A 27,497-nucleotide genomic window follows, 5' to 3' on the forward strand; every position below is an offset into this window, starting at 1 on the left:
AATACTGTACATGATTTAGGCAGCTGGCAACCAAGTCTTTCCACAGATTCCCTTACATCTGATGAATTTCAACTGCCTGCGACACAACACTGAGGTATTATTAGCTCTGTGGGCTGACATTTAACATTATTAGCAAAACACCATCTTGTCACACTTTCAAATTTACAAAATCCTATGCAAAGAAACTCCTCCCCGCCCCCCCGCCCGCCCCATCCCCCAGTGACAGAATAGTCCCTTATAAATGTGGTAGGGTTTTAGAGAAGATATTGGGCCTTTTGGCTCAGAAATGCCTGGGCATCTCACACTGTTCACAACGGTTTAAGGCCGGATGATTCAAAAAAGTACAGGCTGTACAATTCCACTGAGCTCCCTCATCTTCCTCCATGTCTTGAGTCTTTGGTGTTTTGGCAATGGACCTTTGATCTGCAAGTAGGCAAAAAAATTTTCATTAGACAAGCAAAGCCCAGAGAAGCCAAGAGAAGCCTAACCAACTGCTGATTCATTTTTGAATTGAAATGTGCGAGCCAGAAAGGCTGTTAATTGGCTAACCAACTCCAGTGCAGGTGTCCAGAGTTTCGGGCTAAGTTAGATCCCATCGCAGGAGGGCTGAGGCGACACCTGGCTAGTGGAATCCTTACTCCGTTCCTCGGGGGTTCCCTTTATCAATCACTCAATAATATTTATTGAGTGCTTAATATGTGCAAAGTGTCAAACTAAGCGCTTGGGGAAGTATAATATAACAACATTGATAGACAAGTTACTTGCCCATGACGAGCTTACAGTCTAGAGACCTATCCTCCTTTTTGTCCACTCTTTCTAATTACATTATTTACCCCTGTCCCTTCCCTTCACCATTTGATAGGGAATAGTATTATTTATTCTTTATTATAATAATAAATATTATTATTTATTCTAAGGCAATTAATGGATTGAAGGTTCCTAGGGACATTACCTCGAAGCGGGAACAGGGAAATGCTCACCCATCACCTCTTGTTCCTAGGGGCCCTCCTAGCTATGGGAAATGAAGATACACTAGTGCATCAAGTAAATGACTTGATGAGGTTAACTCTGGCTGCATACTTACATCCTTTTTTCCTCTGAAAATACATTGGAAACTTTTGGGAAATGATTTTAAAGATTACAAATCATCTCTTACAAAATTTTTAAAGGACTTCCATATTTGGTCAAACCTGGTCGTTTTTTAAAAAAAAAACCCAGCAAATACTGACAAAAGGTGACATCTTTAATTCTAGACAATCACTTGCCGCCTCTGTCATGCTGAAGACTTCCAAACTCTTCATCACTGCTTTATCTTCTCTATTACTGCTCTAATCATCTTCTCGCCTTTCAATCCTCAATCTCCTCTCCACCATACCCACAGATCATCAAAAATACTCAAACATGCATTCATGCTCAAATACAACCTCAAACAGCACTCTTGGAGCAAAGAGGTAAACCTGCTCTTCGATAGTGCTTGGATACACCAGGAAAATGCAACAGTTGCAAGGTTTTCTTTGGCAGACAAAATGGTTTTGCCCTCCAATTTACAGGCATCTGATTCATTTTACATTCGCCACAGAGAAAGTTTGGAACCCTAAGAGGGGGTATTTTCCTTCTCAAAAGGTAAATATTTGGATATTCAATTGTCCTTCGGCTATCCTCCACCCCTGCAGATTTTTGAAAGAGTACTGGAGTTGCTTTGATTTTCTTCCCCTAAAACCAAAGAGGGTAAATCTTTTATCTCATATAATCCCATTTTGTTCCTAAAACAAGATATTCTTGACTTTTGAAAAATCTGTTTAGGGACCTAATGCAATGGTCTTTTCCCTCTTAATCTACTCTTGCACAAAAGAAGTGCTGTTTTCAAAAAGGAAATGGAAGAGAAGGATGAGGAAGCAGTGACATAATATTTACAGCACTGGTTTCTATACTCCTTTGCCTGAGGTCGTTCAGTGTTTCACAAGGAAATCTATTACACCAATAAGATAGTCAATTTCAATGTGATAGTTTTTAAAAAGTAGTAATTCAAATAGATTTCAATCAAATATGGGATCGCATTGTTGCCCATCATTTAAGGTAACTTATGGCTAAAAACAGATCAAAAAGCAATAAATCTAAATCGATGAAAATTATTCTCACCATTTGATTTATCTTGGGGACAGTTTTATTGAGGAGGTTTACCAATATCTTTCTACCAAAACCCTACCATTTCTTCAGCTGCCTCAAATCTTTCCCACTCCTTACAGAGAGGTAGGAAGGCCTTATTACTCACAAATTTATACAAATTAGAACAACAACAAATATGCAAGCAATCTGTTTCCAAAGAATTGTCATGACATGAACTAATTAGGGCGTGAACATAAACAATCAGATACACTAGGGGAAAAAACTTCAAAATTAAGTCAGAAATTCTGAGGAACTTAACACATGTATGTGGGGTGTTTTTTTTTTAAATTGGATGACACTATTCACAAGAATTCCCTTCAGCTTCAACTGCAGCCCGGGAAGCAAAACAGACAAAAATGAGTTAGAGAAGAGATATGAATGCAATTGGTTAAGAAGGTATGCACTCTCCTTAATTCTAGGAGATTAAGAATGTTCTAGTTGGTTTTAATTGATTTCTACATTGATGGGCTTTCATTTAGTTTTAAAAAATTCTGGGGGAGAGGGGGAGAGGGAGAGGGATTCTTTACAATTTCCAAAACATGTTTCTTTCAAAACATCTAGCAAACAAATTTAATTGAAGTTTAGAGCATTTCTCTATAAAGTAATTTGAACTTTTTCTTAAATATTCCATTACTCTAAGGAGAAAACATAATTTTCTGAAGAACTCAATTTATGCATACCAATTTGGGTTATGCTGGCAAGGATATAGAAGTGCAGGAATGCAACTCCAGGAAGAAAATGTTCATGGTAAACGGTTTAGAAAGTTTCCTAGCCAAAAGGAACTAAAACTATCTAGAAAAAAAAATCAGAGCTACTCTGCTGAAGCAGAATACAAGCTGTTTGAATCTTCATATGTGTAATATAATTTTTAAGACAGTCTAAAATGGAAATTAATGTCTATATTTGGCTTGTACAGTTTCAGTAGTCAGAAAAAAATATACCATAATTAAGCCTAAATCCACATTTCCACACTTTGTCATTCCCTCTTCTTTATACTCCCTTTAGGACCAGAAAAATAAAAAATAGCTAAATGCCATCTTACAGCCTGTCTGGTCAAATAATAGCAGAATGAACTGCATATTAAAAAAAAAGACATAATAGCCCAGAGGGAAGTTGAGGAAGAGAAACAGCATCTCAAGGCCTACAGGGGGTAAGGAAAGCAAATAGGAGAGAGAGAAAAACAAAGGATGAACACACTAAAATCAGTGGAAAGACTGTCATAGAAAAGGTAACAAAATGCCACGTGGAAAACAAACTGGAGAGGTGAAATAAACTAAAGAAAAAGAGCAACAGGCTATGGGGGAAAACACTCAACCGAATACTGAAAAAGATGAGACCAAGACAGAGGATATAGGGAGAGAGGGCAGTCAACTAAGGTAATTAAATGGTTTATTAAAAAAAAAAACCGAATCCAATTTTTTAAGCATTTAATTCCTTGGGAGGAGGTTCAGGGCCAAAAAACATACTGTTTATAGTTCGGAATGCATTAGAGGTTCCGACAGTTCTACATATTAATAAAGATTTAAGAATGCCACACTACCCAATGGGACTCAGTACCCATATTGGAAGATTTTATCAAGTGTTTCTGTGATATTAATTTTAGTTTTCAAAACTGTGGATAGCCCTTTTTAAGAGTCAGATAACAGACCTGATTAATCAGTCCCATTGTCTCTCTGCATGTTTGTGCTAAGCCCCTGCCTCTTTTAGAGTGCAAAGTTTCAAGTAACTAAAAGACAACAATATTGTTGGGGGAGATACACGGGGGGTGGGGGGGGGCAATAGAGGGGAAGCATTTTGAGGAAGCCTTGATGAGTAAGGTTTTATATATGGCTTTTCCATTAATATGAGATTCAGTACAGAATCATTTGATAGGAGGAAAAAATCTATCATGGCAGCAGGCTTGCCGTTAAAAGAAACAAATTTGGGAATATTTAATATTGAACAAAAAAGGACTCACTTTACTATTTTTCTACCCAGTCTCTTTAATGGCAAGTGCAATCTCCCACTTTCTCTTCCACACCTTTTTCTTAGCTACCCTAATACTTTCAACACCATTCACTCATCACATCTTTTTCAAACCAGATTCACCCACTCACTTCAAAATCCTAGCACAATAAATTAATTCAGTATCCTAAGCTCCCTTTCCATTCCTCTCTTTATCTTGAGTACATGTTTAAGTTTTCTGCCTACTGCTTTTGATATATATACATATTCTTCTGTATTATCTGCTAAATATGAAGCAATCTTTCACTCCACATTCCCAGGATGGTCTGAAAACTTTTGTTAGAATAATGCAACACTCCTATGTTAACACACATGTCAAATACATCTTTGATTAAATATTTCACATCGGTTCCCTAAGTATGAAATATTTATTCAAGAAAAATAAAATCTGCTTTCATTCAAACATACCTAAAATTATTATTTAACTAAATGGTTTGTAATATTACCACTTTTTCTAAATGTCTAACCTAGTAAGTTGGAAGTGCTATGTCAATTATGAGCCAATAGGATGAAGAATTTAATAATGTGTTTTTTCCCCTTTACTTAACACTATTTCTACGACTAGACTTTAGGAAATATATTTCAATCCCAACTTAGTATTTAACCACGGGACATGATTGATTTGCTCCACAAAGCACCCAATTGAACTCCTTCAGGTAATGAGTGAATGACATATCTGATTCCTGAATTCAGAGCAAACAATAATCATCAAGTTCACTTATTTGTTAAACAGTGCCTTTAAAGCTGCTGCCAAACACTTCTCATAACTTGCAAATATAATTTGGCAGTCTGGGATACTACTTATTCGCAAGATCCAACAGAGTTCTAAATTAATTCACCTGGAGTGAAAATAAAATGTAATCTAAAGGTGTACAGTAGGTTCAATTCTCGGTTTGGAGCTCTTGAAAGTTGGGCTGCAGAGGATAAAGTAGGGGTACATACAATTTTGCTTTTTCAAGATAATTACATATTTCACAGTTAATGGATACAGTACCTTTGGGTTTTGGTGGCACAGGACCTACAAATCCAATATTGTCATAAAAGTTATGAATTGCGCTGGGATTAAAATGTGGTCCTGAAATAAAAAGTAAATATCAGTATTATATGGCTCAAAAATGTTTTTTTTAAAAATCATTTTATTTTGAGAAAAGAATTACAAATACAGGCAATTCTTTTCACTTATTTAGTACCTGAAAGTACATATCAGGTTTTATAGTTCAAAAATACTTTTCATTTAAAAAAAAAAGAACAGAAAAGAATTATAAATATGGGTAATTCTTTTCCCTTATTTAGCTTCTTTAGTTTCATCATTTCTGTGGCTTTCTGATTAAGTACCTCCAAACCCCAGGGATCCACAAATACACTGGGTTGACAAGCAGGTAATCCTATGTGTAATAGGCAAACACAGCAAAGGGGTGCAAAGAGATACTGAGAAAAGACATCAAACAAACTTAAAATAAACAAAGAGATAAACCAAAAACTTCACACAGGCAAAGGCAGAGAGCATCTGTCAGTGGTATTTTTGTCTGACTGGTGAACCAAGCCAATATTTGTTGAATGCTGAAAATAGGTATGATTATTTCTGAATTTCAGAAAGTGGCAAACTGGGGAACACAACTGACTTTTGATGAGTTCTGCCATAATTTGGGAACAGTACAGGATTCTTGACCACCTGCTCTAAAGACTAGGCTTTAACTCCAAATTAAATGTAATAAGAAAAATGCATAAACTCTTTGATAAGTCTCAAGTGCTTACTCCAGTGAAAGTACTCCTCAATTTACAAAAAAACCCTCTCAAAAGATTGTCATTGAATCCTCCCATTATAAGGAACTGTATAACTCACACAATATTAGCACAATATCACTCTTTTGTTGTCCAAAAACACACAGGCAGTTCAAGTTCAGATAAGGGAGGTACAGGAGAAGATGGTTGATATAGTCTAATTTGTTCAAGGTGCTCCCCACATACACCTGATTAAGGATTCAGGGAGAAAAATCTAGATGCATTCTATGAGGACTTAAATACTGGTTGATGGGGTCTTTTAAAAAGCTTCTCTGCTTCTTTAGAGCACTCTCAAGCTGGGATTTTTAAGTATGGATTTGTACCTTTCTTGGCTGTCCTTTTCAACAGCAAATTTCTGATAATTTCTATAACTACCAAATTTATATTCCAATTTAATACTTTTTGAGGGCTAAATGAAATTATAAGATTATCTATGAAAGCAACAAGCAAATGCCTTTTTTTCCTCCCACAGACAGGCATATAAGGATAGAAAGAGCAAAACACAAACCATGTTCACCAACAATAAAGTACACTACCAATAGCTTAGAGACTCTGGTTTCTTTCCTTTCCTTCTCAGTGTATTAATCTGAAATATAACAATTGCATTCACATGGGGTGATATTTTTGCTTTACTGTTTATTTTGAAAATCAGGGATGTAAGAGTATTTTTTAGGAAAAATGGCATTTCATATGTTCTCCATAAATTAGTTTCCTCACACTAAAAAGTCAGGACTATTTTTAGTACTGCAAATTACGCATTATTTTTCCTAACAGTTGGGTTGTAGCAGATTTGGGGGAGGGGATGGGAGAGAAAAGAGAAGCAGATAAAATAAGCTTGGTTTTCAAACCAGCCACTATAAAAACATAAAAAAACCCCAAAACAACCCTTACTCTTTAGTTACAAAACAGCTTTCCAGCTTTTTAAAAAACACTAAGAGTCGGTACTTTACCTCTTGCTTGGAAAAGATCAATCTCTTTGGTTAAACAGTCAATGTCAATCTGGAGCTGTCTATTAGAACTTCTCAACTGCTGCATTTCTTCAAGCTGAAAAAAAATTCAGTGTTAGGATAAGATATCTGTTTGGTCTTCCAATCATTGTTCAAGTGGCTTAGGGAAGGCAGGCTCTGAAGGTATAGCTTGGGTCACAAATATAAGGCTTAAAATACATTCTGGGGAAATTAAGTGACTGATTTTGACAGATCTCCCATTCTGGTCTATTCAAATGTATAGGCTACAGCCATTATGACTTACTGAAGGAATTTGGGAAATGGAATTCGATCTTTTCAGGCGCCTTCGCGTTAGATTATTCTCCATTTCATTGACCTCAGATTTTAGTTTATCCAGCTTTTTCTTTTGAATTTCAAGTTCTCGTTGAAGTCGTTCCATCCTGGCCTTCTGGTGTACCAGTAAAGCTGCAATACATATTAGTATAACATAAGGTCCCACCCACTTTAGCCAAATTATTACCCTCTTTAAGACAATAACTGGAAACAGAAATAGAAATGAGCATTTCTGTGAGATGTGGCAGGTAAATTACCCCCAAGAATTCCCATGCCCCATAAATTTGGGTCTCTATAACAAAGCAGGTTGCTTCTTCCGCTAACCTCAAAACTTTTTTCAACTAAAAAATAAGTGCTTTAGTTTTCATTCAGATGAAAAGGGGACAGTCAAATAGTTTTCCACTTTATAAAACCTCAGCACTGTATATTACCACTGCCTCTTGGTCCTTCAAATCAATAGATGAAGATGATCATTTAGAACTATTAAATACTTCCACAGCATTCTGAAAAATATGTAGAGTCAATTTGGTAATGAACATTTTAAGAGTTTAATGTACTTTCAAATCGGGACACATTTACTTCTTTCTCCACACACACTGCTTACTAGAAAGTTTTCCTTCTACTTTTCCTTTCTTTTCCCCAATGCATGAAAGCACAAGTCTTTCTATCAGCTGTATTTGTCAATAGCCTTTAATGGGCACTGGCACAGTGCTGGCTTGCTTGCATATAACAACAAGTGGGAAATAATAATTCAGTGAATTTGCAAAACACTTCCCCACTGCCCAGAACTTGCACATCAATTACCTTAATATAGCCCCACACTATCCAAGAATTAAGCAGAACAATAAAGTAAGTGGGGGAAAGGGTATATGGAACTAATAACAGAAGGGGACAGTGAGAGGAAAAGGCGGCAAAAGTAGTCCTCATTCTCATTCCTTACCACATTTACACAAAATCTATCAACAGAATTTACTGGGCATTTTACTGTGTACAGAGTACAAATAGGAAACATTACAATTCATATAAAGACTTTAGAAACAATTAAAGTGAAGATAACCAGGCTTGCTTCTCTTCAATTTATTGCCATTATTCACATGAAAAACTGCCCTATAATGATTTATATGGGTAGTACTGCAAACAGCCCTTCATTGGTATACTCTAAGGCAGAGGTGGGGAGTTCCTGGAGACACTTTAAAAGACTTTACATGTACAACGAACAATGGGAAATCGGCACTCAGAACAGGAGCAGAAGGTAAGTACTCTATCTGGAGACTTTCTGAAACTTATCTTTTCTGTGACACGGGTAATTTTAGTTTCCTGAGGGAGACAAAGAGCAAACTGAGACTGAGAGGGACAGAAAAATAGGATGGGTATGGAGGTTGGGGGAAGAAAGGGAGAGAGTGAGGGTAGAAGGCACTGCAGATGAAACCCGGATGCACTGGGGATATTATTTATAAAAGTTTAAAATTCCCCATATAATCATGTTTTAATTTTTTTAAACACACCCAGAAGCAGACTATTCAACTTATATTAACTTTGGATGATGTTTCTCAAGCTTGGGGATGGAAGAAATCAGAACTGCAGTTGGTAGGCAATGGCAGCAGGTCTGCACGTAAGCCCAACCTCCTCCTTCACAATCTTCCCTTTTCTTAGCCACCACACCTCCCTTTTGCCCTATGTCTTCCTTTCTCTCCTCTGTTGGTCCTCTGCTCTGCTTTTCCTGCTGTTGAAGATTTATTTTACCAGAATGGCAACCTTAGGATAGGGTAGTAGTTAGCAAGAAACAGCTGTCTTACCCCATTTACTGTCACTCATAGGACAAAGACAGAAAATGAATTTCAACAACATGAATTTTAGGAGTCTACTTCAATTAAAGTACACAATGCTCAGAGCATTGTAGATATTAACAAATAGTAATCCTTAAAACAAGGGTCTTTTTTACTTTTTTTTCCAAAAATAGTCTCAATATATAACCAAATAAATCACCAGCTAATCAGTTTCCACAACCAGGGGTATACACACTTAAATAGCTTGGTAAAGTATAGCAGGAGTTCCTTAGACTTGACATAATAATTGGCCTCTAAGAAGAGCATTAAAAATTGAAGTATGAATTCAAGCTATTAAATAATTCATGTAACATTTTAAAATGTTCATTTTAAAGTTTAAAGCTTTTCTGAATGACCAACTCTACTGTAGTTTTTTCAGTGTAACTTATTTTTGCATGATTTAATGGTTTGAGCTTTTAAGGAGCATTATGGATGGCTTTATTACTTTTTTACTTTGATATTTATCTATTTATATTAATATGTCTCCCCTTCTAGACTATGAGTTTGTTGTGGGCAGGAATATATCTGTTGTAATATGGTACTCTCCCAAGCGCTTAATACAGTGGTTGCCACACAATAAGTGCTTGATAAATATGATTGAATGAATTAATGAATTGAGATAAACTGAGCAAAGGATTAACATTAGAAATGAAGGAACCATTCCTTTAAGGATCTGAACTGACTTCTGTTCCTTGGGAAAAAATTGATAAAATTAGTACAAACTGAGAAATGAGGAAAAGAGTTTAACACTTTCTGCATCTGTTTTTGATCTTCATTTCCATCTATTTTTTGAGACAGACAAAACAAAACTACAAGCAACTGACTGATAGTACCCAAGAGCAGAAAACTTGTCCTCTTGGAAATACCAGTCCCGACTAACCAAGAATGCTCAGAGGTTATAATTCTGAAAATACTTCAAAATTATACCGCATTGCTACTCAGGGGCACAAAGGGAGAACATCATTTCATTCTGCTGGGAACTATCACAAGTTTGTAATATCAATTCTCTTCTTCCACAACAGGGAAAGTGGGTTCAGTGTGCCATGCTCAGACTCTTCCCACCAAAAATAATTTTAAACTACCTAGAACCTTTTGGGATAGAGTAGCACTCCTATGTTGATTTATGGACTTAATAATTAGTATCTCCTGCCATTTAAGAGAAGATAATCTAGCTTTAAACACTCAACTATGTACACAATGTGCCTCATTTTCAATGAGGAAAAAAAATCCAACTCTACCGGATAATAAAATATTTTTATCATCAGGATTAAAGGTTCTACTGCTTAAAGGGAAGGGGAATCATTCGGATTAACAATATCAATAATAAAGTCATATCACACAATTCATTTTCCTTTTTTAACGATATTTGTTAAGTCCTTACTATGTGCCAGGCATCGTACTTAGTAAGCACTGGGGTAGATACAAGCTAATCAGGTTGTACACAGTCCATATCTCATATGGGGCTCAGAGTCTTAATCCCCATTTCACAGATAAAGCAACTGAGGCACAGAGAAGTTAAGTGACTTTCCCAAGGTGTCACAGCAGACAAGTGGCGGAGCTGGGATTAGAGGTCAGGTCCTTCTGACTCCCAGACCTTTGCTCTACCCACTAGGCCACACTGCTTCTCTTCACTGCCCCAAACTTTTCATCCATTCAATCGTATTTACTGAGCGCTTACTGTGTGCAGAGCACCATATGCAGAGCACCGTACTAAGCGCCTGGGAAGTACAATAGAGCAATAGACTTCAGACGACAGACAAGTTTCTTTATGTTACTGTGTAGGTTCCTCCAAACAATGTTTTTGACCACTTAGCTGTCCTTGATGCTTCTCTATCTAAATTTTCAGGGCTCTGCCCAGCCCTCAACCCCCCACTGCCTGTTGGGTGTGCACTGATGGTTTTTGAATAACTTTATTCTTCAAATCAAATTATTTCTGGCATTAACAGGGAAATGTGGTTGTGGAGATAAAACTGAATATTTTACAAGTGTTCTGAAGCTATTCTATCTTGGGATCGGCACCCCTTGGTTTATAACTTGCATTTAGAGTACAACAAGAGGTTTACCTCAATGTTCATAATTTTGCAAGGCATACATTTTTGCAAGGTTATTTCTAAAAAAATGGCAGTCCGATCCCTACAAACAGGGCTATCTGGGACAATTGCCCTAAGACCCACCCAGCCCTAGAGGGTCCAGGAGTAGCCAGGTAACAGGACTCTGGAGAGTTGCTGCCAGATGGAGCTGTAGGAGGAAGGTGGGATGAGTCTTGCCTTGCCTCCCCTCCTCTACCACCCCATGAGTGAACAATCCTTTGAGCCCTGTTTGCAAAGAAAGGTAGGGAGGCAGTGATTGAGTGTGGAGAAAGGAATGGAGAATGGTGAGAGTAGAATTTCCACTCTTTAAATCTTTCCCATTCCGCCTCCCAGACTGAAGCTCCACCACTACCTTCTTGCCTCTCATGATGGGAAAACACTATGACCCGCCCAGCAAGCAGGACCTTGGAAAGTTGCCCCCGCAAAGGGGATCACAACTGCTCTCCCCCGGCCCCCATTTCTCTGCAACGGGACAGCCCTCTGGAGCTTTATTTAGTGAGACGGCCCGGGTCCTTTAAAGGAGCCTACTTGAGTTTCATTGGGCCAAGAGGAGGAAGGGAAAAAGGAGAAGGAGGGAAGAATGCAGGAGAAGGAAGGAGACTGTGAGCCCCATGCGGGACATGGGCTGTGTCCAATTTGATTAACTTTTATTTCCCCACCGCATAGAACAGAGCTTGGAACATAGTAAGTGCTTAACAAATACCATTAAAAAAGAGAGAGAGGGAGAGAGAGAAAGAGAGAGAGATGGAGAAATTTAAGGGAGGACCTTTCTTTAATCATGTTTATTGGGGCTGCCACACCTTAAGTAAATTGCCCCGATGTTGATAGTGCTATTCTTTAAATGCTTACTAAGTTCCACATATTGTACAAAGTGCTGAGGTAGATACAAACTAATCAGGTTAGATACATCTCATGTGGGGCTCAGTCTTGATCTCCATTTTGCAGATGAGGTAACTGAGGCACAGAGAAGTTCAGTGATTTGCCCAAGGTCACAAGGCAGACAAGTGGGAGAGTCAGGTTTAGAACTCAGGTCCGTGACTCCTAGGTCCGTTCTCTTTCCACTAAGCTGCTCTGCTTTTCCTTGATCGCTTTATTGACCAAGCTATGCGTGTACTGGGAATATGACATTTTTTGTTTAAAATGTGTGATTGTGTGTTATAATGCATATCTGTTTTCATCTTTTACAAATGAGTAAAATTAGTCTACCTGAAAAATAATCGTGACTTAAAATTTTTATTAACTATTGAAATTATTTAAATTTAATTTAAAATAATCACCTTTGCCGAGTTGAAAAGATGGCTCTGACATTTTTCACAGAACTTTATCCTTCGTTTCAGCCATGTTTACAATAACCCAATTGCAATTATAATGTCCCTTCTTAGGCAAAGTACAAAATCAGTTATGAAATTGGTGTTTGGTTGTTGCACAACATTGATGCCATTCTGGCTGCAAAAGAGCTAATGAAGGATGAGTGTATATGAGTTGGGTGCTTATTTTCTTATCTCTACTTTTGTCATCAATCGGTGCACAATTTTGGGGGAATCCTTATCTGTGTGTTATTACTGTGCTAGGCACACAGTAAATGCTCAACAAATTCCACTGATTGATTAAATGACACCATAACCTCTCTCAAATTTCTTGAGGGCAAGGACCATGTCCTTTGCTTTCTTTAGTTTCCCAAATGTCCACCATACTGCTGAAACCAGTGGGGCACAAGTTAAATATTGATCTTGAATTATTTTATATGCAAGTGTAAGTAGGTAGCAGTTTACAAAAAAAAAAGCTCACTTTCTCCCATTTTTTATAGAAGGGACAATCGAATTTTAGTATCAAAAAATCTCTGCCACAATTTTATATCATCTCCTGCCTATATAGGAGGAGTGGCAAGAATGGGTTTAACTGCTGGCTTAAAATATAACATTGCACCAAACAGCTTTTAGGCCCATGATTTGCCCTACTTTTCCTTATCTTTTTGGCGGGATATAATTTTATAGTGTTACTATGTAAGTGATTTTGTTAAGTAAATATTATTATTTTGAATCAACACAACACAGATACTGATAAGAAGCCTGTTACCAAAATAAGCTTACTGCCAATTCTTGAAAATCATTTGCATTTACTGGGTGGTTAGAAGAGGGCTTTCAAATATCTGGGCTATTTAAGACTTATTTATAAATGCCTTTTCAGTTTTGATTATTCATTTCCTCTGAAAACACCTATTTTATGTAATCCTTTCTGGTAATTTTATATGCCTCATTTAAAAATACATCGAAAAGAAATTATTAATGTGAAAGTTTCCAGTACTTGTTTAGACTTTGACTTAGTAATTTTCAGTGAGTAAAAGATGGGGGCATATTAGAAAGGAAGAGAGTGAATCACGTGAATTTTAAACACTTTTCTCCCTCTAGTTTTTTTTTTAACCTATATGATGATGTGAATTTTTTTTTCATTCTATCTTCTATTCCATTCTCTGTGCTAATCTCCACAATGGGCCCAGAGTTTTAATGGTACTAAGCTACACATTCACAGAGTTTCTGCACAGAGTACTAGAAAAAGGATGATATTGCAACAAATTGGAATATGTTTGCTTTTTTAAAAAAAAAACATTTTTTAATCTGCTGTTTAATAGTATTCAAAAATTTAATTTATAGTTTCACCTATATTTGGTAGGCATCTTGGTTTAATCATTTAAATCACTGGTTAGTTCAGAATTCCAAAGAGGAGGTTTACAACTTTTGGATTTCTCCCACTTGACAACACAGCACGAGTTGCTTTCACTTCTCTGTGCCTAAGAAGTGCAGGAACCTGAATTTTCACGGGGTTTGGAGCAGCAAGGAAAAAAAGGTTCAGCGGTAATCCCAAATTGAAAGAGTGCATCTTTAAAACTGTTTAACAGTTTTCTTGTGCCAAAAATCAGTAAGATGAATCAAAGACAATGTGGGTGTCTTGCACTTGGCAATGTCTCTGGGAGCTAAATGTACATGCCTAGCCAATAATCTGAATCACTATGGACCACGGTTACATTTGATTTTGCTTCTATATTTGCAAAGCTAGAATGGATTCATCACACAGAGAATCTGAATCACTATGGACCATGATTACATTTGATTTTGCTTCTATATTTGCAAAGCTAGAATGGATTCATCACACAGAGCCTTCTATAAAATGTTTAAACTTCAGTTTCTTCCCAACATGGGGGTTTATTTGTTAATTTTCCATTTGACAAACATTCCCAAAAAAGTTAATTTACCTTGTGTGGCAGAATTACAACACATATTAGCACTTTTTAAATTGACTCTTGGTGGTCTGATCCACATAGCCGATTTGATACCTGTAAGTGGAAGTGTGTGTGTTTAGGAAGCAGGTGGGAGATTAGGACATCTCTCACCTAAGCAGAGTGGCTACTCTTAGAAGAGGGGGAGGACGGAAGAGAGGAAGAGCATGTTCCCTAGATATTGTTGTTTGGTGATTGTACTCCAGCTCCTAAGCCCAACATGCGCACATGTTTCTGACTTCCTTTGAGCAGGGAAAATTCAAAGACGAGGGGAAATGCAAGTGGTGTATGAGTACATACTCCTAGAATCATTTGTATTCAAATACGAATGCAGGAGGATTTCAAAAGAGCTAGGTGTGGCATCTAAGAGGCCTGGGTTACTGCAAAGATCAAGTGCCACCACCAAAAAGCTCACAAACGTCCTGCATGTTGTACACCCAATGATGTTGGGTCATAAGCAGCATCACTCCTAAAACAAAGGATAGCTATATCCCAACACAGGCCCATAAATACACCCATACCTACTAGCTTGGAAGTGAAGAGCACCAAAAGTGAAAGATGCCATAAAATCTGAATTTTTTTCCCCTTGAAATTCTCAGTGGGAACAATTCTGATTTTAACTGTTACCATTATTTGAGTTGTAAAGTAAGAAAGGTCACGTTTTGCTCTCATTCCTCTTGATAGTTCCCCTTTCCTTCTCTTACAAGCTGTGGTAACTCCTTGAGAAGTTTATTGCCCACTGAGGCATCATTTACGTAGTAGAAATAGAAGACACTCAACGAGGGAAAGAATCTGAATTTGAGGAATGCGATTTGAAGGCAGACAGAATTAGTAATGTGATATTGAGAAGACATAACAGTTTGCTGGAACAAAACATAGGAATAAAAGCAATTCTTGGTTAAATAGGAATATCCATGTGAAATCTTTGGACCATTCCCAATATACAGTTGCCCACCTCACAACATACACAAATAAAATTTGCTCCCTCTTCCAATCTTAAAGACATCATGTAGACTATGTTCAAATCAGAGAGAGGTCAGGGTTGATAATGATGGTATGAAGTGAGGAAGTTACAGTATCACCATCTAGTCCACATGGAAGTTTTCCACCATTTGTGTCCAACCTAACATTTTTAATGAATATTAAAGAAAATCCAATCCAAATATCTTCACTGGTGGAGATTCAATTTATGCCTTTCCCCCATGCAACTAAAGAACAGAAATTGATTTTAAGACAAACTGCCAAACATCTAGGTTTACAACAAGGTTTAAATGACACAAACATCTCTATTAGGAATCAAGGAATAACACTAAAACCAGGTAACAATTTATTAATTTTGTATGATCCAAACTCATCGATGAATAGCATTGCCAATTTTGTTTCAATCTCTTCTGGCAAAGGAAGAGGTGAGCACTGTCTACCAATTCAACAAGAGAAGAATTGACAAGAGGGTTCCACATGTCTACTCAGAGAAATTATTCAGGGATGTCAAATGTTGTCATTTAAAAAACACAGATGCCACAAAAGAATTCAGGCACCCTTGCTACCTAATAAAGTCTTCCACAAATACTGGAAGGGAAAAGTTGAGATTTTTAAGAGTAGTACTGTTACAATAAGGCATCCTTTTTCCAAAAAGCAACTCATTCAAAAAAATTACACCATTTCAACCAGGCATGAACCAGCACACTACCTTACTCTACAAAAAACTGAAAGAACATGACACGTGAAACATTCTACATAGGAAGCAACAGAACCTCGACGACCCCCTGGCCCTTCCACTCAGCAGTGCCTTTACCACCGGAGAATTAAAATGTCGTTTTATAAATGCAAATTATGACTTGTACAGTCCTTGGATTAGTGATAGAGGAGGCATCATTGCTTCTTCACAACTGCTACAAGGTATACTTGAATGGTGACCCCTTTTGTTTGGAAACCAAATACAGAGCAGATAACCAAACAGGAAAAGAAAAAAGAAAAGAAAGAAAAAGAGAGAGAACCTACATTTTCAGCAGTAAAATGTTTACCTTGTGTGTAGGCAGCATCATCAGATCCCATACTGAGCTTCCGGGCCTCACTGATCCTGTCCACATGTGCTAAAACAGGGTCAGTAAGATGCTGAATACCCTCTGATTCTACGTAATGATCAGGAAGGTTTAGAAGATTCGTAGGTTCGAATGTTGGGGACACCACCCCCGGAGAAACTGCAGGGGGTTTATTTGGAGAAACGGTAATTTTGAAAGTGTATTTTGTATTGGGTTGAGTGACCACCACTCGAGGAGAAGTTGCAGGGTTGCCTCCCGTTCGACTCTTGGGCGGGTGGTGATGAATAAAGGCAGGGCCCATGCTTACTTGCCCGGACATGTTCCTGGTGGCGGCAGATGCTCCAGGGTTCGTGGATATGAAAAGCGTGGGCTGGTTCCGCACAACTTGCTCATCTCCCGCGGTGGCGTTGGCTGAAATGTAGACTTTCGGTTGACTGCGGGAGATCATCTCATCTGCGTTTGGGGGGCTGGCGGCTATGTAAACAGTAGGCTGACTTCTAGTTAACGTCTGGCTGTTGACAGAGGGAGCGTTGGCAGAGGGGCGGGGTCCAGACGAACGCAGTTTTGTAGAATTGTTTCTCTGTGGGGGTTCAAGTTTGATCTCGATCTGGTTTTTCCGAGGTCCTGTTGAAATATTCTGGATGTTATACTGGCTGTGGGCAGAAGACTGAGAGCCGCCGGACGAGTGAACCAGGGGCGGTTGGGGGGTGGTGGGTGAACTGATCGGCATGTAGACGTGAGAGGTCTGGTGGCCTGGTTGGTTTGGCTGGTTGGGTTGCTGGGCTGAGGTATGTGACTGAGAACTGGATGAAGGAAAAGTAGTCCAGGGGCTAGGTTGGGAAGGCTGGTAGACTTGCTGAGAGTGCAGGGGGCTCAACTGAGACACCCAGCCAGGAGGCTGCTGTGCCTGTCGACTTGTACCACTGGGCGCGGTGATGTAAGGCCTAATGTAGATTGAATTTCCCTGTGGACTGTTAAGAGCGGGCGGAGGTACCCCGTGTATGTGCAAAGATGTAGGGGTGCTGCGACCAGTCTGAATATTTGGGGCTAAGGTGACCATTATGGGATTGAATCGGGGGGTCTGAGAAAGATTAGATACCCCTTTGCTGCCTAAGTGAAATCCGAGGTGGGGGGCTGAATTAGACACGCTAGATGGATTGGGCATTCCTAAGATGTTAAAGCCCTGTGGAACTTGAGCGGGGGCCGTCTGTGGCTCCTGTGGAAACAGTTCGCTGTTGGACTGACCACCCTGGAGGTGCCCATCGCTAATGCTGTGCGTTAAAGTCCTACTTCCATTCATTCTACTGCCTTCTCTTCCATGGTGATACACATGCTGCGACTGCAAGTCCAAGTTGAGAGAAGTCATGTGATTTCGTAGACCGGCAATCCCAGAATCATCCGAAAAATTCAAGTCTCCTTCGCCGTAGAGATACTTTGTACTCTCCTGTGAGAGAACTGCACAACAGGCATCCAGGTTATTATTATTCTAAAAAACAAACAAAATCATAACAGTTTGATGTTAACACCCAGGAACTTTATGATTAGTTGATCATTCAAAAGTTAATACTCAGAAATTAATTAAATGGAAAGCTTAAGGGAGCTGGCTTGCATGTCAAGCTCCCTATTTTGAAGACAGTGCTTTGATCTTTGACACCAAAAGCAGAGCTCTGCCCTCTTGCTGCAGACAGGGAAGAAATGACAGACTGTGATGCACTAAAAGATAATAATAATAATAATAATGTTGGTATTTGTTAAGCACTTACTATGTGCACAGCACTGTTCTAAGCGCTGGGGTAGATACAGGGTAATCAGGTTGTCCCACATGAGACTCAGTTAATCCCCATTTTACAGATGAGGTAACAGGCACAGAGAAGTTAAGTGACTTGCCCATAGTCACACAGATGAGAAGGGGCAGAGCCAGGAGTCGAACTCATGACCTCTGACTCCGAAGGCCAGGCTCTTTTCCACTGAGCCACGCTGCTTCCCATAGAGTGCACCTTGGCTGCACTGATTTAATTCTAACAGACCAGATGAAGAGCAACCCTCAACATTGGCCAAAGCTTCTCCTGAGAGGGGTGGGAGACAAACCGGAAGAACAGTTGGATTTTGGAACCCAGGAATACAAGCAGTGCTTGAAAGGAGATATAAAGACCTTTTTACAAAAATTGGAACGAGTTTACAGTCCATGATCTACCTCTCCCACTAGCCTGGAATAATCATATTAATAACTGTGGTAAGTATTAAGTGCTTACCTTGTGCCCAGCACTGTACTAAGCTCTGGGGTAGATCCAAGATAACCAGGTTGGATCCTTCTAAGATTCTCAAATGTAGAAATAATGTATGGTGTTTCTGCTGTAGTCTCCCAAGCACTTGGTAGGGTAATCTGTGCACAACAGATGCTCAACAAATACCTCTGATTGATCCAATTTCCTGTCAGCTCTATTCAAGCAACTCATTCTCATTTTTTTTTCTTTCTCTTTCTCTCTCTCTCATCGCAGCAGTCTAGGAGACTGAAAAGTTGAAAGTGGAATGAGGGGGTGGGCTGGGAAACGAGAAACCCAAGTTCCTATATTTCCAGCTCACCGCTCTTCTACCTTCTGCTAGATAGAAGAAGGGAGTGGAAGGGAGGATTCCGCAATGACTGGGTAGAGCTCCAGCATGTCAGTCTGCGGAACAACAGGCGGTCCAGCAGTTGTCAAGGGGGCAGGCTCAAATTGTGGCTGGGGGCTGGTATGTAGGTCAAGATGACTTGGCATGTCATTGTTTGCCTGGTGGGACTTAGTGATTCTTACTTTAACCCTCTCTTCATGGCTCTTGCCCAAATAATAATAATGATGATTGTTAAGCACTTACTATGGGCCAAGTACTATTCTAAGTGCTGGGGTAGATACAAGTTAATCAGGTTGGCCATAGTGCCTCTCTCACCTGGGGCTCACAGTCTAATGATGCTTTTCCATGTGACCCAATAGGTTTCTGGATTTTGCTGACCAAGTTGAGAAGTGGAGATAAATGTTATACAGGTAAGTTCTATTATTCTGCAATAAGTGAACTAATGGAATTTTCCAGAGACAGAGCTGGCTCAGAGTCTAAGGAGCTGTTGCCCTTGTTGGGCACACCTATCTACCTAAGAGAAGCAGCATGGCTCAGTGGAAAGAGCACGGGCTTGGGAGTCAGAGGTCATGGGTTCGAATCCTGACTCAGCTACTTGTCAGCTGTATGACTGTGGGCAAGTCACTTAACTTCTCTGTGCCTCAGTTACCTCATCTGTAAAATGGGGATTAATTGTGAGCCCCACGGGGGACAACCTGATTACCCTGTATCCACCCCAGCGCTTAGAACAGTGCTCTGCACATAGTAAGTGCTTAACAAATACCAACATTACCTGGGAGCCCTTCAAGAGGCTTTTAAAATTATGGATATTGACAGGTGATGTTCATTAAGAGTAGAGGACAGGGGAAATGGAGCAGTGATAAGGGGAACTGCTTTTCGGATTTCTGGGGGAAAGGTTTTCCGGGAAAATGGGAGCTTCCTTTTCCTTATCCATGTCATAAAAGCATCACCTCGTGAACTGGTCCTCAATTGTGGATTCATATTTAGCTCATCTGCCATGACTGATTTCTACATCCCTCTCAGCTGCACTTGCACATAAGTGGTTATCGTTCATCTTATATTTGTCTTTCTGCCTTTAAGTGTAATTCCCTTTCCCTGCTGTCCACTGTATTTCACTGCTCTGACTACTACCTCACTTCTTTACCAAGATTAATTGCTAATTCTAATCCTTATGTAATGAATACCACCTTCTTCCTCCCTACCCCACAGGGAGGCAGTATAGTTTAGTGGAAAAGAGCATGGTCTGGGAGTCAGGAGACCTGGCTTGTAGTCACACCTCTGCCACTGGCAGGCAAACGTGACCATGGGCAGACAGCTTACTCCTTCTGTTCCTTTCTTTCCTTACCCTGTAAAATGGTGAGAGTGTTACCTCTCCTTACCAAAGATACTCTGAGGATAAACTGAAACGGTTGAGGTTAAACCACTTTGGAAAAAGAAAAACACAGTGTAAATACCTTGCATTGCACTACTTCCCCCTTAACCTCAAGCCTAGAGAAAGGAAATAGATGAACTTCACATTTCCTTTTAATCTTTCCATATTTCTTTGGTGGGGGAAAGAGGGGAAGGGAAGAGAGATGGTGAAGCTCAGTTAAAAGCTTGAGAACTAATGGTGTAATATCCTATATTCCAGTGAGACAAGTCATTAAATCATGTAGCAGTTATATCAATCTTATTACAATTGTAGTTCAGAGATTATTAAAATTTCAATTAAAGAGGGCCTGTTAGATGGGAATGAAATAAAATTTACCCATCATAAAAATAACAGCAATAAATTTATCTTTATCCCTCCTCATATCAGACAAATAATTGATCTCTCCCACTTCAAAGCCTTTCTGAAGGTACATGTCCTCCAAGAAGCCTTCCCTGACTAAACCATCCTCTCTTCTCCCACTCCCTTCTACATCATCCTGACTTGCACCCTTCATTCATCCTCCCTCCCAACCCATAGTACATATGTATATATCTGTAATTTGTCTATTTTATTTATTAATGTATGTTAATGTCTGTCCCCCTCTCTGGCTGTGAGCTTGTTGTGGGCACGAATGTGCCTGTTTGTTGTCATATGTACTCTCCCAAGTGTTTAGTACAGTGCTTTGCACACATTAAGCACTCAATAAACATGACAATGAATTAAAATCTTTACATGTATTCCTAAAATATACACTTCACCTGATACCTTCAAAATGTATAAGTATTTATTGTTTACAAATGTTTTTGCACCAGATGGTTATTATTTTAATTTTTAAAATGTTTCCTGGTGGCACAAAATATCCATGAGGCAATACTAGAAAACCACTGCCTTAGATAACCATGAACCAGGAATTCCAGTTCTTCTTCTACCTTCCAGAATAGTTGCACTTATAGTCAGAAACTTTGGGGGTTTCCCCTCCTGTCCTTTGACACCATATCATGATTTCCTAAGTTTCACATTGATAAGTTAATGTTCTGTAGACCACAGTGCTTTAATTACCCCCCAAATCTTTTGTTTAAATCATGATCAAAATTTAAAAGTTTAGGTTAGCCAAATATTAACTGTCTTCCCAGAATGTCATGTTTAAAGAATCTTAAAATGCTCTTGGTGATGTTATTCACAAAGTCGCACACTGAATTCTAGGCCACACTCGTCCCTACAAGCACCTTCTTCCCTAATTGGCAAGGTAGAACTAAATGGTTTTTCCCGGCCCCCCTCTCCCATTCCAGTGTTTAGGTATTTGCTTTTATTGTTTCATGCATTCAATACCAGGAAGGGTTAGTGGAAAGAGCAGGGGCCTGGGAATCAGACACCTGGGGGCTAATCATGACATTGCCACCTGCTTACTCTTCGATCATGGCAAGTTACTTAACTTCAGTTTTGTACTTCTCTGTACTTCAGTTTTCTCTCCTTACCTCACAAAGATACTCTGAGGATAAACTGAAATGGTTGAGGTTAAAGCACTTTGGAAAAAGAAAAGAACAGTGTAAATACTTTGCATTACACTACTTCTCCATTAACCTCTGTACTTCAGTTTTCTCTTCTTTAAAATGGGGGTGAAATACCTGTTCTCTTACCAACTCTATGTCCCATGTGGGACGGGGACTGTGTCTGATCTGATTATCTTGTATCAACTGTGGTGCTCAGTTCAGTGCCTGGCACAGAGTAAGCACTTAAATACCACAATTATTATTTCTATTATTGAGTTGGTGAAAGATTATTAATTTTAAGATGCTGATTTTCTTCAGAATTTTATCATATACATTTCTTTAGGAAATTGCTTCAAAATGACATAAAAAGTAAATTAACAAGTAGTTCTGCCCCTGCTCAAATACCTATTAGCTCTTGCAGTTTTCCATTCATTTTAACAGATAAAACTAAAATAAAGCATATTCTCAATAATACCCATTAGTTTCATGAGTATTAGCCCCAGGAAATTCAAAAAAGGGGGGTAAAAAGCATGAGAAGTATTTCATGATAAGAATTAAACAGATGACCTGTGACTGTGAGCCTGTCATTGGGCCGGGACTGTCTCTATCGCCAAACTGTTCATTGCAAGCGCTTAGTACAGTGCTCTGCACATAGAAAGTGCTCAATAAATACTACTGAATGACCTGTTTAATAACGCCAATGTAATGTATATCAAACCACTAAGAATCAACATTCATTTTCTAGTTATACCAGGCAGGGAGCAGAGCAGATGGAAGTATGGGGTAATGAATACAGGAGACGGTGAGCCCATTTAGTCCTAGAACTCTTGCTTTGAAAAGACAGGGGTAGAAGCCAAAACAGAGGTGGGGAACAGGATGAGAGACAGCAAGACGAGCATCCTACAGGCATGTTAACAGTAACCAATAGTGGAGTGGGAGGCAATTTACATTCTTAATCACACACATTATGGTTTGCAAAATAGTTTCTCAACGGCTTTGGGTTTTTTTCTCTTCAGATGTTTAATTTCTAGAGCCAAAATAATTTGCATATTTTTTTTTTCAGCCCTGTGGTTGCTCCAGGGAAGAGAGCTCAGCTCTAACCATCTGAAGATTAGGTCTTAGTCCTAGATCTATTCGCCTGGGGCTCTGCCATAGCTGCTGAAGGATTCTGACTGAAGTATCAAGCAGGGAGATCCTCTGGGTGAAGAGGACCCAGTAGGAATCCTGGAAAAAGAAAAAAAGCCAGCTAAAGTAGCCAGCAAAGTTTGCTGCAGCTCACTTCACTACTCTGACAACTGCCTGCTGGTCTACGGACTATAGCACAGCATTGGCACTAGGCTAAGGTCACCGTGACCATAAATGGGCCCTGCACATAAAAAAACAAAACAAAACAAAAAAACCCAAACCACCCTTTCTGTAACTGCTGCAGCCTTGCCTTCCTACTCACTCGCTGCTCTCTCAGATGAGAAAGTGTGAGTGATGATGTGTCAACTACTATCACTAGAATCAATTCCTTCGTGCCCGTTCTTGGTTCCGAAATCTCGGGAATGAAGCTCATTCTGAAGACTGTGGGCCCCTTACGGGCAGGGCAAGAGTCTACCAACTTACCAACTCTGTCATATTGTACTCTGCCAAGCTCTTAGTACAAAGCCCTGCACAAAATAAGCAATCGCTAAATACCGCTGACTGTCCGAGCCATCACTGTCAACGGCAGTCTGCATCATCATCATTTTCTTTCAGAGAAATAGCAACTTTAATTTCATCTGTAATACGGGGATTGAGACTGTGAGCCTCACGTGGAACAGACACTGTCCAACCTGATTTGCTTGTATCCACCCCAGGGCTTAGTACAGTGCCAGGCACATAGGCTCTTAACAAATACCACGATTATTATTATTATGGAATCGATCACGCAGTTAGACACTGTCACAAGCTGATGCTTCTGGATAGAACATTAGAGAGGCAGCGTGACTGAGGGGAAAGAGCACAGAAATGGCAGTCTGGTTCTAATCCTGCTCTAAATCGTGCCTGCTGTGTGACCTTAGGCAAGTCACTTAACTTTTCTGTGCCTCATTTTCCACATCTATAAAATGAAGATTAAATGCCTGTTCCCTCTCCCTTAGACTATGAGCCTCTTTAAGACAAAAATCGTGTCTGATCTGATTGTACTGTGTGTACTCTAACATTTATCATAGTGTTTTGCACGTAGTAAATACTTATCGAGTACCACTATTATAACTACTGTCCTCGTTCATTATGGCTTATAGGTAGAATGGACAACAACCTTCTTCATGCACTCAATCCTGAACAGTCCCCAAGAAAAGTAATCAGCAACTAATGATAATTAATGAAATTCCTAGGGGATCTTAGACATAGTAGCAAGCTTACTAATATGAATACCAACAGTATAAGCACATGCATTTCTGCTCTGATCAAATATATATGTGAGTTTAGAAAACTGAGAACTGCTAAGAAAATCTTTTGCCCAAAAAAATGAGTTTGAAGTATGCTTCAATGAAATTAAACTACAATAAAAGACAGTACCAACAAGACTGTTTTTATCAAAGGGGAAATGTGGACTTTGCACTGGAGGACAGGCTGAAGCTGACTTTGGGGCAGGCATGCTTCCTTTTGCGGGGAATGCTGCCTCATCCACCAAGAAATAACTCTAGAAGGTGCCAGTGAAAGAAGGGCATAGGAACACTATGAGAAGCAGCGGGCTTCATGGAGTCAGAGGACCTGTGTTCTAAACTCTGCTCCACTATTCATTCATTCATTCATTCAATAGTATTTATTGAGCTCTTACTATGTGCAGAGCACAGTACTAAGCGCTTGGAATGTACAATTTGGCAACAGATAGAGACAATCCCTGCCCATTGACAGACTTACAGTCTAATCGGGGGGCTTACAGTCTAATCGCTGTAGTCTGCTGTGAACTTGGGCAAGTCACCTAACTTCTCCGCGCTTTGGTTACCTTCAGCGCTTCAGCTATTGCTACTATCGGCCTTCTCCTCTCCATCCAAACTGCTACCACGCTGATCCAAGCGCTTATCCTATCCCGCCTTGACAACTGCATCTGCCTCCTTGCTTACCTCCCAAGACTCTTGTCTCTCTCCACTACAATTCACACTTCAATCTGTTGCACAAATCATTTATCAACAAAAACGTTCGGTTCGCGTCTCCCCACTCCTCAGAACCTCCAATTGCTGCCCATCCACCTTCGCATAAAACAGGAACTCCTTCCCATTGGCTTCGGAGCATTCAATCAGCTTGCTCCACCCTACCTCACCTCACTGATCTCCTACTACGGCCCAGCCCGCGCACTCCACTCCTCTAGGGCCAGTTTACTCACTGGGCCCCGATCTCATCTATCTTGCCACCGACCCCTTTCCGGGAATTCCCTCTCTGTCCATATACACCAGGTCACCACTCCCTCCACCTTCAAAGCATTACTAAGGTCACATCTCCTCCAAGAGCCCTTCCCCAACTAAGCCCTGTTTTTCCAGGCTGGCTCGCTCTCCCTTCTGCGTCGTCTATGCACTCCAATCTGTAACCTCTGGACACTGGATATTCACCCCCCCACCCAACCCCACAACACTTATGTACATATCTTTAAATTATACATTATAAATCACTTATTTACTCATATTAATGTCTGTTTCCCCATCCAGACTGTAAGCTTGTTGTATATATTGTTGCACTGTACTCTCCCAAGTCCTCTGCATAGTAAGCACTCAAATACAACTGACTGATTACCTCATCTGTACAATGGAGATTAAATACTCCTCTCTTCCAACTTCAACTCTGAGCCCCACGTTGCTCTCTTGATATCTTGTATTTACCCCAGCACTTAGTTCAGTGCCTGGGACACTGTAAGCACTTACAAATACCATATTAAAAACAAGACAAAACCAAAAAACACTCTGGTCTGAACTATGTAGCCTGAGGAGCTCATGATTCCTATTGTACTGGGTCAAGCAGACCCTTAAATTGGCTTTGAGTAAGTAAGAATCTGGCAATGAACACACAATAGTGGAAAAAAGATTACTGGTCAGCTCACAACGCTAAATGGTTTCTAATCTAAAATTACAGGACGGGTTTTTAATGATGTACACGCCAGAGGTCTAGAACTTTGTAAACCAAAGAAGTACTCAAAACTTAATGGATCATCATTTCTTCCTCTAGCAGGAAAAATTCAGGGTTAAATAAACTGTCTTGAATACCACATCCACAGGTTTTGGGGTCTTTTAAAAGTTAAATTCCATCTCCTAACCTAAATATTTACCATCTCAAAATGATAGACGTATTTCCTTTTATTAAGATTGCCAACCAGGTTGGAATTAAAATTCTCAAATTCACATTATCTCTTGTAGAAAATGGTGTTTGGCAGAAGAAATGACCAAATGATAAGGTGTGACTGTATGTGCATGTTTAGAAGTTGTGAAAATGGCAATATTTTACCAAACATTTTCCCCCCAATTTTATGAAGTACTTCCTATTTTGAATGCTGGGTAACCATTAACCAATGGCTAATGCTTGGGTTTAAAAACAACAGCAAAGCACTTGGCAAAATAGGATGATATTCTTTTCAAGGTTCCCCTAACAACTTAATATGAGTGCTAGCACTAGATTAGATCTTCAAATTCAGCAGACAAGCAATACTGACCTGTAACATGCATCTGGATACAACAACTTCAGGTACCTCAGGAAACTTCTGTCGCAGGTCATGTAAAACCTGAAAATCAATTTGGTGGCTTCCTTGGGCCATTCGTATATTGCCTGATCAGGACAGTTGTTCGATAGGCAGTTCTAGGCCTTTGTAGGAATTGAAGTCATCTCTTCAGTCCATGCATTTTCTGTACAGAAAAGAAAATAGACCTTTACAAATTTCTCATGGTACAAAATCAAGAGAGTGATTGTGACTTAATTTCATACCGCTTTGTCCCAGAAAGGTAAGGTGCATTTCTCTAGAGGCTGTCAGAGTCTTGGGTATATTTAAAACATATACTTTCTTCTACTGATTAAAAAGTGTGTATTAGAGTTGATATAGACTCCTTACTCATTAAAAGATTAAGAAGAGGACTGGTAGTGGTGCAAAGAAGTCCAGATGAAGTAACATAATAATTGACTACGTGTACACACCCAAACGGTAATGCTTGGTATAATTATATAAGTGGTAAGGGTGGCTGTTTGGATGACGTGACTGGGGATAATGAGAATTATTTGGAAGGAGGGATTTTCATGTGTATCAACTCAGTTGTATTTTGTTCTCCCAAGTGCTTACTACAGCGCTCTGCACACAGTAAGCATTCAATAAGTACTACTGATTGAGGGAGTGAAGATGGGGAAGAAACAGCAGGTTTGAGGGGTGCTGGAAGGCAAAGGAAGATGTGGGAGGTGGGGGGGAGAGGGGGAGTGGAAGAGTTCCAGTCTGAGGGACAATAACTGTTGTACCTGTTAAGCAATATGTGCCAAGCACTAGGACAGATACAATAAAATCAGTAGGATACAGTTCCAGTACC

The 27,497-nt window shown here is 39.5% G+C and overlaps 1 protein-coding gene across 3 annotated transcripts; it reads right to left on the reverse strand.

The window, feature by feature from the left end:
* Positions 1-208: 208 nt before the first annotated feature.
* On the reverse strand, positions 209-26,826 carry TAB2 (TGF-beta activated kinase 1 (MAP3K7) binding protein 2). Of its 3 annotated transcripts, none has more exons than XM_029054425.1 (6): positions 26,642-26,826; positions 16,447-17,950; positions 7,204-7,364; positions 6,903-6,996; positions 5,165-5,245; positions 209-423 (listed from the first exon to the last, which is right to left on the reverse strand). In XM_029054425.1, the coding sequence occupies exons 1-6, from the start codon at positions 26,741-26,743 to the stop codon at positions 281-283; spliced, it is 2,085 nt and encodes a 694-aa protein (XP_028910258.1). In that variant the 5' UTR covers positions 26,744-26,826; the 3' UTR covers positions 209-280. The 3 variants fall into 3 exon arrangements, with proteins under 3 accessions (XP_028910258.1, XP_028910275.1, XP_028910265.1); XM_029054442.1 differs by having other exon boundaries at positions 16,447-17,919; positions 26,642-26,745; XM_029054432.1 differs by lacking the exon at positions 5,165-5,245.
* Between the last annotated feature and the right edge of the window lie 671 nt (positions 26,827-27,497).

Source organism: Ornithorhynchus anatinus, chromosome 2, assembly GCF_004115215.2.
Source record: "Ornithorhynchus anatinus isolate Pmale09 chromosome 2, mOrnAna1.pri.v4, whole genome shotgun sequence".
Classification (NCBI taxonomy): domain Eukaryota; kingdom Metazoa; phylum Chordata; class Mammalia; order Monotremata; family Ornithorhynchidae; genus Ornithorhynchus; species Ornithorhynchus anatinus.